Source organism: Ambystoma mexicanum, chromosome 7p (assembly GCF_040938575.1).
Source record: "Ambystoma mexicanum isolate Mex_15411 chromosome 7p, UKY_AmexF1_1, whole genome shotgun sequence".
In the NCBI taxonomy this organism is placed as follows: Eukaryota; Metazoa; Chordata; class Amphibia; order Caudata; family Ambystomatidae; genus Ambystoma; species Ambystoma mexicanum.
Window position 1 is genome coordinate 465,922,232 of NC_090939.1, and position 16,200 is coordinate 465,938,431.

General features: G+C 47.0%; 1 protein-coding gene across 1 annotated transcript in view; it reads right to left on the reverse strand.

Annotated features, from left to right (window-relative positions):
• The window catches only part of CCDC80 (coiled-coil domain containing 80), a 487,864-nt gene extending 477,659 nt beyond the window's left edge, over positions 1 to 10,205 (reverse strand). The window contains exons 1-2 of the mRNA XM_069636489.1: positions 9,863 to 10,205; positions 6,536 to 8,463 (exon numbers count right to left, since the gene is read on the reverse strand). Coding sequence (XP_069492590.1) covers positions 6,536 to 8,452 — 1,917 coding nt within the window. The 5' untranslated portion in view covers positions 8,453 to 8,463; positions 9,863 to 10,205. The remainder of the gene's footprint in view (positions 1 to 6,535; positions 8,464 to 9,862) is intronic.
• Between the last annotated feature and the right edge of the window lie 5,995 nt (positions 10,206 to 16,200).

Genomic DNA, 16,200 nt, shown 5'->3' on the forward strand with positions numbered 1-16,200 from the left:
GGATTGTACTATTTGAATCACACATACAATACTTTACCATTTACATTATTACACTAACTGTGCCTTGAGAAAGCCTGGGGAAGGGCGAAACAATTGCACGTGCCTCCAAATGGAGTATATTGGCACTTTGTAAATTATTGTAAACTCACTTTGGTTTAGAACCAATAAAATACTATGTTTAGATTTCACTTGTGGGAGCTCTTACTTTAAGCTAAGTGCTAGGCGCATGCAACCCAACATATCCATACTTTGTACTATAACATTTAGAAGTCACCGTTTTCTGGTGCTTCATCCATCCCCCAGCACCGCAAGAGGAAGTAAGGCATGGTAAGGTAACATATGGTATGGTATGATAAGCTAAGGTAAGGTAAGGAATTGTGTGGTAAGTCAAGGAAAGGCAAGGTATGGTATGGTATGATAAATGAGAAGTATCCGACTATGTATAGACTGGGAACATTATTATGCTCAAGGGAAGGGAGTGAGTGAAGTGCTGAACATACATGTCATGAAAGTGCATGAGGAAACAATAGTAAACATGCAAAGCAAACGTTAAGTGCAACAAGATGAGCAGTGTAGGGACATTATTCTGAATTTCAACAAGGGTCGCTCCAAATTTCAACATCCACATTTAAGCAAAGGTCTGAATTTCAACTAGGGCCAAGTGTGTGAGACTCAAGTGCGAGATTCATGTGTGAGACTCAGGCTGTATCTAACAGATGCCAATATTGGGAATGCGCGGAACACATGCTAGAAGAAAACAGGTTTTGAATCCGGCATTGCATATTAGGGTGTTATTACTTTGCACTACAATACCACAGTTGCGGGCTGAGTTGCAATGAAATAAAAACATGAAACTAACATATACTAATTTACCTTATCCATCTAACATATAACATATCCCCATACTAACAATCAGTGCAAATTAGTTCATGCCATTTTTATAAGCTTGGTGCAAAGCATTTGTTCTGTGCAGGGTTAGTTTGGAAATATAATTTTAAAATGTGCAGAATCAAAGCTACGCTTTGTTTGAGTGGAATCTGATGTCCGTTTTGCTTACTGTTAAAAAGACTTTCAGAGGAGGAAATGGGACAAATGTAACTTTTCCATCCGATTTGGTTATGCTCTAAGCCGGCAGACTGGTCATGTGCTTCAGGACTATCTGGAGGGCTGGCTGATTGACAAAAAGGGAGGTGATTTTGAATGACACATGATGTCATAGAGAAAGGTGGGAAAATTCTATATTTTGTGTAAGTAGGACCTACATGGTGGGCAGGTTTAGCTCAGAGGTTTTGAAAAGGCTGTCAGGAATGAGGAAATCTCTCTCGCTGGCTTCGGGTTCCTGGCTGCCAGCCATATCAGAAGAGTTTTGCTGATCCTGGGGGAGGTGTGCATGTAGGCTCTGTCAGAGGATCCTGTGTGTTGTTTCCAAACTAAGAAGATAGTGTCCGGTAGCTAGACGAAGACGCTGGCAGTTCAGGACACACACAGGATTAAAGATTGAAAAGAGGAGCGTGCCAATGAGTGAATTCTTAATGTTAGATAGTGTAGAGCGTGTGAATATCATTATAAACTTATCAAATGTGGATGATTCCGTTTTAGGTGTTGTACAGTGAAAATCTTAAATGTGCATAACTGTGTTTATGCTCTTTTTTATTCATGTGACAAAATACCAATGTAATAGAAGTTTAGCTTCGGCCAAGATTTGTTACAAGCTCAAGGTCAGTTTCCATGGGGCACTGGCTAGTTACCAAAATACACTGTTTTGAAGACTCATTTATTGCACAAAGGGAAGATCACTTTGAAATATACCATAACTAGGCCCTTTAATTGCAAAGAAAGAAACACAAGCGAATTGCACTTAGAAATGATTATTGTTGATTACTGATTCACTGATGCAAGGGACAAGTGGACATTTTGCATTGTATATTAAGTCTGTGTATCTTGCATACTTCTAACTTCTGATAAAGAATAACAATTCAAAATTTGAATCATCTCTGAATATTTATTACATGTTTGATCTGTGATGGTAACATGGGGCACTGATTATTGTACACTGGGTTTCAGAAGGGCAAGGTGTGTGTGTGTGAATGTTCATGTTTCATTTACATGGTAAATGTATTCTGACATGCAAGCCAAAAGGGCATATTGTGGTATTGTAAATAAAATACCGCATTGGGATAAGCTCATTGTCTAGCGTGTACTAAGTCCAGTATTTACTTACCGTTAGTGATCCTGGTATAAGAACAATTTTCACGCGGTACTCTAAAGTTAGGCTCACCACTATACCATGAAATAACAAAAATACCACTAACCAAAAATACAGCCTAAATACCTTCTACAGTAGCCTACTTTGAGTGAAGTTATGCACTGTTCTACTTTTAAAACCTTAAAAATATATATTTGGAATTTTAGGATGCTTAATATATACCGCTTACTGACCGTCTTCCACACTAACTATATCTTTTTTTTCTTTTTATGCGCCTGTGACTTTTAGATCAGCGTGTCTATAACAACACTAGATTGCACATCAACTTTGTCTTCCAAGTTGAAGTTTGACAGTCTGGAAGTCTTCCGTTCTTCCAATTGCACCTAATTCACAGCTTCACAGAAAAAGCAAGCACATATGTTGATGACTGCTCACTCAATGCCAAATGCTAAGGAACAATAAATCATCTTATTTAAGCCTTCCAACAGTGCCTGCTCTTGCTCCTGGCTTCCAATCACCCACCCTGGGATCATGCTGGTAGTATTTCAATACCACAAAAATCCTCATAAGACAAAACAGATAATACACAAAGCAACACAACTCTGTACCTAGTCACATCAATAAATGTACCACACTCTCTCTCCACAGTGACCTTTCATTCCCTGTAAAGGTGGATGCTGACTCTTATCACCCTAATCTTTGTGAGCAAAGACTCAGTAAGTAGGACAGTTGTAAAGTTGCATATAGGGCACTCACTATCCCCCCTTAAATCTCCAGCCATCACTTGGGTATGCACAACACTGGACACATGCCACTCTTCCCCCACTGATCTCCCAATGCATGCCTAATTCATGGCGTATTTCTTCACTGTCCTCTCCTGGGTGATTTCTCACAACCTGAAGCCTGGTATTTTATTTTATTCAAATTTTTGTTCAGCGTTGGTCCTATCTAGATGGGTTTGGAGTGCCTAACAAGGTTCAAAAGTTTAAAAGGTGGGCGGTGAAACAGAAGTTTCAAAATGTCAGGGTACGGGGAGCCAATGGAGCTGGGCGAGAGCTAGGGTGATGTGTGAATGTTTGTGTAGGTGGAGGATGAGTCTGACTGCTTCATTTTGTATGTCTTGCAGTGGGGCAAGGGCTATGTCCTAGTCTAGCTTGCAGAGAACCAATGCTTGGTCTGTGTGAGAAATTCATCAGGAGGAACAAAGTGTCTGATCTTTTGTAGGAGGTGTAGTTGTAGATTTCATGTTTTGGTGACAGCAGCTATGCGGTGTATGAAGGAAAGGTGGGGTCGATAGTGAAGTCCAGGTATTAGACAGGTGTGTGGAGGGATATGTGTGGGTTGTCTGTGGCGAGTTCTTAGATCCAGGGGTATTAATCTAAATACTGCCATGTCTTAAATTACTATCCCTTAGACAACTCCATTTTCTCATTGCCACGGTTATTTACCTAAATGATAGCTTTCCCCCTCTCCATCTCGCCTTGAAATACTGTCTAGGCCGTGCGTATTGCTGTTCGTAAACAGTGCAATTTTCTTGTGGCATCAAGTTATGAACCGTAACCCATTATATCCACGGGGACAACATTTTCTTAAACTACTTTTTCTCCTCACCTGTCATTATGTTCACTTTCAATTCCCATGCCAAACCCCCCACCACAAACCCCACCCCCCCAGCCCGCCAGGCTCACTCATTTGAAACTCTGCAGGGTAATCAGTTATTTAGATTTCCTCACCTTTACGACGAGGGCACTCACAGGCTTTGTAACTACATCAGGTAGCAACATCTGCATGGAGGAGTGGTTTTTGTGGGACACCTTGATGCGTGTGTTTACACAGCATTCTGTAGTCACCCCTGCATCTCTAAATACATGCATGGTGCTATACAAAAGATAACTCAATACATTGGGCCTCATTACGACCCAGGCGGTAAGTTACCGCCTGGGCCGTGACTTTACCATCATGGCGTAAACTACGTTTACGCCATGGTGGTTGGCGGACTTACCGCCCCATTCCGAGGTCGGCGGGGCGGTAAGTCCCCAATCCCCATTTACCCTTCCCCATTCCCATTTTTGCCCCATAGGGCATAATGGGAGTGGGGAAGGCGTTAATTACGCCACCGTAAATTACGGTGGCGTAATTAACTCCATGGTCCCTTAGCGCCATGGATTTTAACACCTGCTAAAAGCAGGTGTTAAAAGCGCCATGGCGCTAAGGGACCTCGTAGTTGGCGGTAAGGGGTCGGCGCAGCTAACGCTGGCGTTAACCCCTTACCGCCAGGGTCGTAATGAGGCCCATTATGTACACATACAAATGTATATTCTCTAAAATTAGCAATTCCTTACAGTGTTGTGTGACATCATCCTTCAACTATACACATCTGCCACTCTGCTTCAGAAAATAAGATTGAAAGGTCTACATTAACATAAAACCTCATTTCATAGTTGTTTAATACACAATAACCGTTCCAAATGGCCATGGGCATCTCTTAGCCATTCATCTGGATGCTACCTTCCTCCTAACAAGCATTAATACTATTCTAAAAAAAAAAAAAACATCTTGATCACCATCTAACCCTCACAGTTCGCATTTGCTCCTATCCCCATCCCATACATTAATCCAGCTCACAATCATTTCAATGTGTTCATTCCTGCAAGCGCCCTAGTAGGCCTCTGTAACCTGCACTAATCAGGATGCAACTCACCTTCAGGGTGCATATAAAGGACTCTGCTGCCCCTTGTGGCCATGCCTGCACTGAACACCACCAATAAAATAGAATAAAAAAACAAATCTACATATACCCCATGCAGCATTTACCAACAGTTTTGATCTTGCTATACATCCTGAAACTGGTATACAAATACAAGTTTTCACAGAGGAACCCTCTCTTTTGAGTGTCATTCATTTCAGGCGAAACCGCACAAATGGTTTGCCACTGTTATTTAGGTAATGTCAGGGCTTGCTTTCCTTATGGTAGTACACATCATCCGGGCCCAGACACCTCTCTACTCCGCCTACTCTAGTGGTTCCCGGATGAGGCAAGTAGGATGCAAGCCACGCACAATTTGCTTTTGCCACATACAGAGAAGTGGGTTTATATATATATTTATAGTATGGCAGAAATGCAGCCAAGCTAGCAGTGACGGCATGGCGTAAGCCAAAGATGCAGTGAAAGTCCTTTTGCAAGTGGGACAGGGATCACCATGCGGATGTGAGGATGTGCAGTCTACAACTAAACCCTGATGTGTCGTCAAGGTCTGGGTCCCTCCTTTCCCTCTTCTTAATGGGGGAAATGTCCACCACCACCCATTTTGCAGACATGCAGAGTGCACCACCAGGGCCTAATTACTCATGGACAGGCTTTGATAATGTATACATGTATGCATCCATATTTCTTAAGCGTAAACCAAGGTCCGGGAGCATCTGGGTATAAAATCATTCCTCAAAACAGGAAAGTCTTGAGAGTTATTTTTAAGCCAAACATTCTCATTCAGCTGGAGCACACCCCATTCACATGAGAGCCCACTCTCTTTGCATGCTCTCTTGCAATGTTGGCAGATGCGCATTCAGTATGAGAGACATGGCCTCTTGTTTTTCGTGGCCACTTCCATGACACCAATGAGCACCCCTCATACCGAGGCCCCTTGCTTGCATGATGACAGCTCACAGGCTCCTGCTACTATACAAACATTGAGTGTGGAGTCCATCTAGCCTGGAGATTGCACATTGGTCCATCAATGACCTGACTGTACTATATCGGGGGCATTTCTTAACCATACTGTGTCACAGGTGGGTCATCACATAACAGATAGTATGTATAAAGAGCACACTTTCTCATCCAGAGGGGCCATGATCCAAAGCACTGGTAACAGATGTTTATTGTTACCCAACTCAAAGGTACTTATTTTATTGACCTCATAATGATGAAGGGCCCACTAGACTTGCTGGGATTCGAATCTGTGACCATGAGGTAAAACAGAGACCCCTGAAATGGCTCCATTAGTTCACTAAACCAAAGACCCAACATGTCGGCCCAATGGAACTACATTATTTTCGAAACACTGTGAGAAAGTCTTTCATCCATCAATTCTCTTAAAATCTTGCTCTCCATGTGGGCATTTTTTAACATCTAAATCTATTGGGAAAGTGTAGTCTGTGCGTTTTCGATTGAGTGTTAATTTTCTCAATCATGTGCCTTGGGTAACTAAAAACAGAACACTGAGGACAATGCGTTACTTGACAACTTGAATGTCAGTACTATATGTTTCATCTAATTCAAACTGTAGCACGCAGTACAGGCCAAGACATCATAAAACATAAATGCATACTGACCAGCAGTCTTCTTTTGCCTTCAAAATAATCCAGGAATGTTGTAAGTGATCTTTTTGTACTTTGCACAAAAGGTTTAGTCGCAGGCTTGATAAACTCCTCATTCTCACTCTTGCTCGGCTTCTTGCTTTTCCTGCCACGGTCTTTATCTGGCTTGGCCTTTTTCTCAGGTTTTTCCTTTTTGACCACTTTTTCGCTCCTGGGGAGCTTCTCCTGTTTCTCAAGTTTCTTTTTCTTCTTTTCAGCTTTGTCTGGCTTCTCCAGCTTCTTCTGCTCTTTTACCTTCTTGGGGGGAACATTGGGCACATCTACCTCCTCTTCCGGGTGCAGCGTGGGACGACCTGTGTTATATTTATCCTCATATTCATTGTTCAGTATTTTTTCTGCTGTCTTCTTCTTTGGTGGCTTGGCTTTGGGCAGCTTGGGTTGGCTTGGCACTGGATGTGGATCTCTGAGGCTGCCATCCTTCTTGTCCGTCTGGTTGTCAACAAATCTTGTCGAGCTTGGTTTCATGTAAGGATAAGACGTCGTTGTTAGGGCAGTAGGAGCATGGGCATAGATGTCAAAACCAGATTCTTTCTTGGGTTTGCTTGGTACTGGTACATGCTGCCTTTCTTTACGCTTGTTTGTCCTCACTGGAGCATAGGTATCTTCTGTGGTTATGCCCCTTGTTGACACTTCCGCAGTTGTGGTAAGTTTTTGCATGTCAATTGTGCTGTGCACTCTTGTGGTCCAAGCACGCTGGGTGGTGGGAAGAACTGTTGTGGTTGTTGTTGCTGGAGCTCTGGTTGCAACAGTTACTATTCTGGTTGTTGCCCGAGTGGTTGTGGTGGTCACTGGTGCAGGCGTTGTAGCAATTGTTGTGGCCCTTGTTGTGGGTGGTGGAGTGGGAGGAGCAGTTGTCACTAACTTCCTTGTGGTTTTGATCTGGACCTCTCTTGTTGGTTGAACATTATGGCTTTTTTTGGGCTCTTCCTTTCTTGTAGGACCCTTTCCACGGTCGCTACTTTGTGTCGGCTTTACATCCTGGCCCTCTCCTTCTGTTATTTGTCCCTCAACCCCAGCTGCTTTGCACTTTTGTACAAACCCTTTCTGACGGATCTTCTCAATCCTTCGTATAGGACTCTGGTCAACCACTTCATACAGGGCTTCCATTCTAACTGGGTAGGGGTACTTTTCCTCGACCTGCAAAGTCTTCTTCAGGAGCACCATTCCAAACTTGCCCTTTTCAAGCTTGAATGAGCTCATCAGTTTTGGAATAAGGCTAGGATCTAGGGGCTGTTCCATGATTCTTCCCTCATTGGTGATTCGCCTAACCTTCCCAGCCTCCTCTCCTTCTTGATGGAACAGCACAATCTGCTGGATGTGACGTTCGGCCAGTTCACAGTATACGTCATCCTTTAGAAGGGTCATCATAAGTCGATAATAGCCATCCGAGGCATGAGGGGCTGAGATAATCCAAACTCTATTTTTACCAGCAAAACTGGCAAGGATGTTAGGGGAACTTGATGCAGAAGGGAAACGGACCATTCTGGAGCGCGTTGTTGTGCTGTCATCCTTGACCAGCTGGGAAGTTTGCACAGCAGGATTTTCAACCTGGCTGTTTTGAGTCCGAATGTTGCTCACTTGGAGTTTGTGTTTGGGTGGTAGCAAAGTGGGTTGGGGGCTCCTGCGTCGCTGCACAACCTTTCTTCTCGGACTGCTGGAATGTTCTGGGTTTGGGGCAAAAGACCGTTCTCCTTGAGGCGATCGTAATCTCCGTAGGGCAGGCCTTGTGCGGCGGTCCCTTTGTGCAGGTGCAGAGGGCGGTTTCCGAGCTCCATGGCTTCCTCTGTCTGCCTGGCCATTTGGCCTCTCAGATCCACACACCACCCATGCTGCTAGCAGCATGGTCAGGTTCAGTAGCGTCACCCAGTTCATGATGTAATCCGCTGAAGATAAAGAAAGGACAACCATAAGCAACATGTTAAGAAGAAGAAAGAGGACAAGGCTGGGGTTCGACTGTACATTATTGTCAGAAGAAGATACAACCCAGGCGTTAAGGGGTTAACGGCGCCTTAAAATGTGTCGGCGCCGTTAAACCCTTAATGCCTGATTACGAGGTCCCTTTGTGGGTGGCACTTTAACACCTGCTTTTAGCAGGCGTTAAAAAACCAAACCGCAAAGGGACCGTGGTGCTAAGTACGGTGCCGCAATTTGCGGCACCGTACTTAGCGCCTTCCCCATTCCCATTGAGCCCTATGGGGCAAAAATGGGAATGGGGAAGGGCCATGGTGGCATGGGGAATTACCGCCCCGCCAACCTCGGAATGGGGCGGTAATTCCCCATTCCGCCATGGCGGAGTCGGTAAGTTACCGGCATGGACCATGGTGCTATTAGCACCATGGTCCAACGCCTGGGTCGTAATGAGAGCCATAGACATGTATTCCCGGAGCAGTCAGGACAACACAAATTAATCATTTTGCACTCTTGATCGGTAACAGATGAATACGGATTGCTGCAATGAAATGTATTATTTCAAAAAGTGAGACTTGAATGGCAGATCATAAACTAAATTACCTCTGCACACTTATAAGCTGAACAGAGTGGTCCAATTATTTTATGTAGCGCCTAATACGTGTGTGTGCTCATGCAGATGAGGTGACGGAGGCATACAAAGATAAAGTGGTCAGTCCAGAATCACACAATATTGGTCAAACGAGAATGCTGGGATTAAAATGATAGGCCCCCTAGTTTCAGACGTGGCAATTTTGCCACTGGTTGACTACTCACCCGTAAATCATTGCAGGGTTGGTTGTTTTTAGGCAGTTTAAGTTACAGTAAAATTGGTATTAACTGCAAACAAAGCTATTGTCTGAGCATTGCTTAGTTTGAAGGTTTCCTATAGCGAATTTTAGTTCCAGTGTCCAATGGTCTCTACCTTTCAATAAACGTATACTGTATGCACATGTTGGCACTCAATGTATCTTTAAGTATTATTCACCCGCTGTCAGTAGGTGATAAATACTTAAAGTCTGCATTTTATCAGTCAGTAGTCTACTGATGGATTAAATGCAGACATTTCCACAAGGTAAAACTGACAGATGTCTTCCTTACATTGCAGAATGTTCAGTTTATATATAGATCGTATCGCCTCCGAGTTAATAGCTAGCAGATGTAGGGCGCAGGGGGCCATGCAGCGAGTGGCCTAAGATCACACAACTTGGTCGAGTGCAGACGCTGGCATTACACAGTATGCACGTTTGTCATTAGACCTCAGTGATATAATGCCGGGGACTGGAAATACAATCATCATGCACTTAAAAAAAAAAAGAATAAATAATTCGTTACCTGCACTCGTCCTTGCCTTGTTGTCAGTTATACATCCATTGCTGCTCCTCCGGGAAGTCCGATGTTTCGAAATGGGTGTCCTTTCAAAGCCCCATGGTCCTTGTCTCCTTGTCACACCCCTTCGCCTGCTCTCGTTCCTTTGTCTGGAGAGCACAAGCCGCCGAATTAATATATTTCTTAGACGGGAGAAAGTCCGGCCAGCGCGACGGCCGGGAAGTGTTCCACTCTGTCTCTCTCCCACCCTTTATCCGTCTCTTCGCTGCTTTCTGCCTGGATCCTGTCCCAGAAATGTCAGGATAACCCCAACTCCGCTCAGAGCCCAGCGCGACTGCAGCACCCGCTCGAAATCAAGGGGAAACTTCGGCAAGAATTTAGCAGATCAGCAAAACACCGCCTCCCTCCCCACTCGGGCACAGCGAGGGAGGGCTCGGGGATGGAATATCTGAGGGGCTGAAACGCTATACATCACCATAACTCACTCTGGGAAAGGATGACGGTGATTTTAACTCTTGCATCACTGAGCACATATTTCTCGATCTGACATTTCCCGCTATATATTTTGGTAAATACAAAAAGTATATCTTTTTTACGTTTGATTGTTGAGAGGGCGCCCCTCGTTTTATGACAGAAAAGCGGTTAAAACAGACTGGATTCGGCAGTACAAGCTGCCACGCTCCTTCGACGACGCGCGAAAGTGAAGTCACAGCGCTCTTCACGATTCGCGGTGACACAGGCAGGAGATGGCGAGTTACACAACGGCACTGAGCATCGCAAGATGTTATAGCTGTGTCGGCTTATCCTCAGTGCCATGTTGTTTTTGCACTGCATGGACAGAGGAGTCTTTCAAAAATGTAGGAGGTCGTTCACAACTTTACCGGATCCCCCTATCCTGCACACAGACAAACTATTCTGTAAGCCGGTAAGACAGCTCAGCAAGTTGAGCACTTGCTGCTGCAATCTGTGTGTGATCTGCAGGTCGCAAGTTAGAATCTTGGCAAGGCCAACTCAGCCATTCATCCCTCCGAGGTCATAAATGAGTACCAACTTCGGTTGTGTGATATTGTATGCCATGCTTTCAACGGACCTGTCCTTACCACAGGGGCGGAGCCACCCTCAAAATTTGGGGGGAATGGGGGGCCTGGATGGCAGTATTGAAAACTGTTAGTGAGATAGGGCATTAAACCTATTGCTCTACTGAATACCCCCAACCCTCCCGTCCTACCGCCCCCTCCCCAATCCCAGGAGGCTGAGTAGATATTACGCTTTTCTTTGGCCCATTAGATCCATCTTTCACTCGAACCCACCAGAGGCATAGCCATGATTCTGTAACAAGTGGGGCCTGGAGCTAATGTAGTAGGGCCCGCACGAAGAAGAGCCTGCAGAATGATGGACACTTGTTCTGCCCCCAGCCAAATGCACAGGAGTGACAGAGAGTAATGAGGGAGGGCAAACCAATCAAGGGGGGGTTGTCCCCTTGAGATGTTTTTTTAAATAATGGATTAAAATAGTGCATTTTTTAGTAAACTTTCAGTGATAAATTAGCTAAAAAACCACACAGTTTACAATTGGTTTTGCAGGGTAAGACATAAAGGTCCATTAGATGCCAAGTCACCAACAATGCACAGGAGCATTTTCAAACACATTTTCATAATGCCTTTGCCCGCTATATGCCAGTACCCCGCAAGTGTAAAAAAGCATTTTCATATCGATTGTGCTCACACATGTCCATTCTGGTGCACCTATATATGCCACTATTCCCACACAGGAAAATACTCATGTTTGCTTTGTCCATAATGACAGTCAGAGCCGGCCCTAGGGGGGTGGGGCGAGCCGGGCGACCGCCTGGAGCGCCATGCCCCCCAGGGTGCCTTTTGCCCCCACCACGCCAGCTCGGGGGAGTCTTTCAAGGGCTCCCCCGAGCTGGTGTTGTGGGACAAGGCGCAGCAGGCGGCCTTTTACTGTAAAATGTGCCCGCGGCGGGGGTGTGCATTTAAAAGCGCCCCTCCGTCGTGGGCACTTTTCACAAGAAAAGGTGCCATTAACCCCCCGAGCTGGCGTGGTGGCAGAAGGCGTGGCAGGCGCCTCATTGCCATTGAATGAACCCGCGGCAGCGGGCTCATTCAATGGCAAAGGTGTGCTAACGTGCCCTATTTAACCTCTTCGCTGGTGCGAGGAGGTTAAAAAAAAATATATATTTTTTAAAGTGACCCCTCATGGCCCCACCCCTTCCGCTCCACCCCCTGTTAACCAGGGGGCACGGTGGGTGAGGGGGGATGCCAATTCACCCAGGGCGCTGCTGCCCTTAAGGCCGGCCCTGATGACAGTAAGGATACTATAACGAAAGCATGTTTATGCAGGCTCTGCCAATACATGCCAGTATCCCCAGGCAAGAACATACTCCTGCTGGCTTTGCCTTAATGCTAGTGAAAAAAAGCCATGCCAAATTTAGAAAACATATCATGGCTGGCTACACAAATCCCCCACCTCCCATCATTTTTTTCCTAATGGCAGTAAAACATGTCATGTCACAGTAAAAAAAACATTGCCTTGCAGGCAGCACGAATGCCCCCACCCCAATATAAGAATACTTATCTTGCCTTTGACCTTAACACCCATACAATAAAAAGCAATGTCAAAATAAGGAAACATGCCCCCCACATGTAAGAACACTCATGTTGGCTTTGCCCTTAATGCAAGTACAACATTCCATGGCACAGTAAGACCCAGCCAGGCCAGTTCCACTGCAGTATTTCCCTCAACCCCCCTCCAACCGCACCATCACATAAAACACTCAAGTTGGCTTTCCTTTGCCCAAAAACTGCAGTCAAACATGCCATGCTCTTGTCAAAAAATGTTCATGCTCCAATGCCCCTCCCCAGGTCCCAGCATACATACACACAGAGATATAGACACAGACACCTTCACCCACCAGTCATGCACCCACACAGCTGATCTGTAATTCACAGGAGCACCCATAACACTTAGACTGTGCGCTTATTAACACGCGCAGCCTACACCATTCACACTACATTAATTCATAGGTGTGCACTTGCAGACACTTCCTAGCATACACAAATACACCCACTTACACACTTCCTTGCATGCATGCACACATACATTCATACATTCCTACATGCATACATACAATCCCTGCATGCACAAAAATACACCTTTTTTTAGTTAATGGTAATTAGTGAAAACATGGGCCATGCAAATGCTAAGCCAGCAGTTAAGCCTTTAGTTGTAACATGTGTTGGGTGGGGGCGGGGGGTCTACTGATATCCCCATGGCAGGCTTTTGTCCTCTGCCTCTACCTTCACTCCAATGCATGTTTTCTCACCTTGGAGAGCTGTGTATTTGCTTAAGAAAATACACTGTTCTCTGAGGTGAGAAATATGACAGTTCTAGAGGTCTGAGCCCTGGGCTGGGCTTAACAGTAGAGTGATGCCTTCTGCGTCAAAGTGGGGGGGCTTTAGCCCTCCCAAACCCATGCCTGGCACTGCCTCTGCCTATCCAGCCCTCAGTACCTGCACTTTTGATTTTTCAGCATTTGAGTACCTGCACTTCTCAAAGCCTGAAAGAGAGTACCAGTACTAGAGTATCTGTTGGGGGGAAATGAAAGCATTTAGGGGGTAATTCATAGAATTCAGCGCACAAGTGGCGCACGCGGCTGGCGCACAGTGTGCGAATGCGAATCTCTGCGCCAGCCGCGTGCGCTAAAATCCATTTCCACGCACAGCGTATTCATGGATTTTAGCTACCAAAACCAGCCGTGGCGCACAGTGGCGCAGCGACCCTGCAGCAGCGCCAGTTACGCCCCCAAGAACGCCCCTCGCGCAGGGAAAAGCCATTAAAATCCCCAATCCAGCGCAAAGGGCTGCGCTAACCCTGTACCAGCACGGCAAGTGGGGAACGTGTATTACTGGGGTTCGCGGGAAGTTTTACACGCGATTGGCCCTATGCGAGTGGGGTACGTGTATTTCGGGGGTGTGCGGGAAGTTTTACACGTGAAAGGGCCTGTGCGAGTGGGGTATGTGTATAACCGGGGTTCGCGGGAAGTTTCACACGCGATTGGAGCAGGGTACGTGTATTGCGGGGGTTCGCGGGAAGTTTCACATGCGAAAGGGCCTGTGCGAGTGGGGTACGAGTATAACTGGGGTTCGCGTGAAGTTTCACATGCGATTTCAGCAGGGTACATGTATTACGGAGTTTGCGGGAAGTTTCACATGCGAAAGTGCCTGTGCGAGTGGGGTACGTGTATAACTGGGGTTCGCGGGAAGTTTCACCAGCGATTTCAGCAGGGTACGTGTATTACGGGGGCTCACGGGAAGTTTCACACGCGAAGGGGCCTGTGCGAGTGGGGTACGTGAATAACTGGGGTTTGCGTGAAGTTTCACTTGCGATTGGAGCAGGGTACGTGTATTACGGGGTTCGCGGGAAGTTTCACACGCGAAAGGGCCTGTGCGAGTGGGGTACGTGTATAACTGGGTTCGCGTGAAGTGTCACACGCGATTGGAGCAGGGTACGTGTATTACGGGGTTTGCGGGAAGTTTCACACGGGATTCCAGCAGGGTACGTGTATTACGGGGGTGCACGGGAAGTCTCACACGCTAAAGGGCCTGCGCGAGTGGGGTATGTGTATTCCTGGGGTTCGGGTGAAGTTTTACACGCAAGGGTAACGCCCGTGCGCGATACGTCACAGACGCGCTTACGCGCTAAGGGCCTTTGGTCCAATGAAATCGCGTACGTGTGCTGACCCGCTTACGCGCTAAGGGCCTTTCCTCGAATTACACGCTGACATGCACATTTTTCACGTGCCAAATCACTCCGTATCAAGCTGGCCACGCATAAACACACGGAATACGATGCTCCTGCCCTGAGGCCATTTTCCTGCCCCCAGAGCCCCGAGCACGCTCCCACCTTTCATCTGCTGCTGCCTGCCTGTCTGTTGCCCACGTGCCCTGCTATTTGGTGCCTGCACATCAGCCATCTGCAGGGGTCCAGTTGCTGTGTCCACCCCTGCTGGAACAGAAGACTCCCGACTGGGATACCATCGCTCCACAGCCCAGCCGCAGGACCTAGTTTCCCACCCACTCCTGCCTCTCGGGTTACCAGGTCGGGCACGTCTCCATCTGGCACCACTGGCAACCCCCAGCCAGAGAGGCAGAGGGCAACCAGCTTCACTGCCACCGAAGTTGGTGTCCTGGTGGAGCATGTCCTGGGGCATTATGATGCCCTCTTCGGAACATCACGCGCCAAGGACGGGAGAGGATCTGGGACGACGTAGTGGTTGCCATCAACGCGGAGGGGGTGGCAACCCGCGACATCAAGCACGTCAAGAAGCGCTGGGAGGACTGGTCCAGGACCCTCCACAAGGCCCAGTGCCTTGCATGAGTAACATCCAGATGAGGGTCCTGGAACACGTAGGCCCAGCGCTCCACGCCCAGATCCTTCAGAGGCAGACCCGTCCGGAGTTGAGCGGTAAGTGGCCAAGCATTGTTGTGTGAGACAGGGCATGTTGCAGTGTGCTGGTAGTCTGATGCTTGCCTCTATGTGTGACATAGGCCATGTATGGATGTGTGTGTGCAGGGACATCATGGTCATGCATGTGAGACCAGTTATGTGTGAACCACATGGTTGGTGCATATGTTTTAATGCAACATGGGGAGCTCTATGCGGAATGCAGACTTGAAAGCATGGCTGTCTCTGTTCCTGGACATGAAGGGGGGGTGAGGAATGGGTGCTGATCTCATGTACATGTATGGTGCACATGTGTGTGTGTGTACCAGAGAAGTGTGTGTGTGACTTTGAAACGCCATGGCTGCATGTGACTTTGAAGGCAACATCTTGGTTTACAGGGGCCCTTCTACATGGATGTTGATGTAGATTGCAGGCGCCAGGACTGTTTCTGCATGTGTGTTGTGTGCATTCACCCATGTCTTGTGGAATGACAGGATGGAAGTGACATTTGACAGTGCCACTCATGTGTTATTGCTTCCTGTCTAGGGTATTTTGTACTGTACCCTGATGCTTGTGTTTTATTTCTCCCTCTACGCAGCGTCAAGTGAAGAAGAGGGCGGAGACGGAGCTGTGGAGCCAAGCGGCGGGGATGCCTCCACTGGGCGGTGACGCAAGGCCCAGCCAACCTCCCAGGAATTACCATCATCCGGGGCCGAGGGGGCTGGTGCTGCGTCTGCCACAACGGCTGTAGCAGAAGGGCCGGGTGAGCCCCCACAGGGGCATCCAATGGCGGAAGACGGTGTGGAGACATCCAGGTTGGTGGTCTCCACAGAGGAGGAGGAGCCCGCTACTGAGCCACACATGGGGCCTGGTGGGGG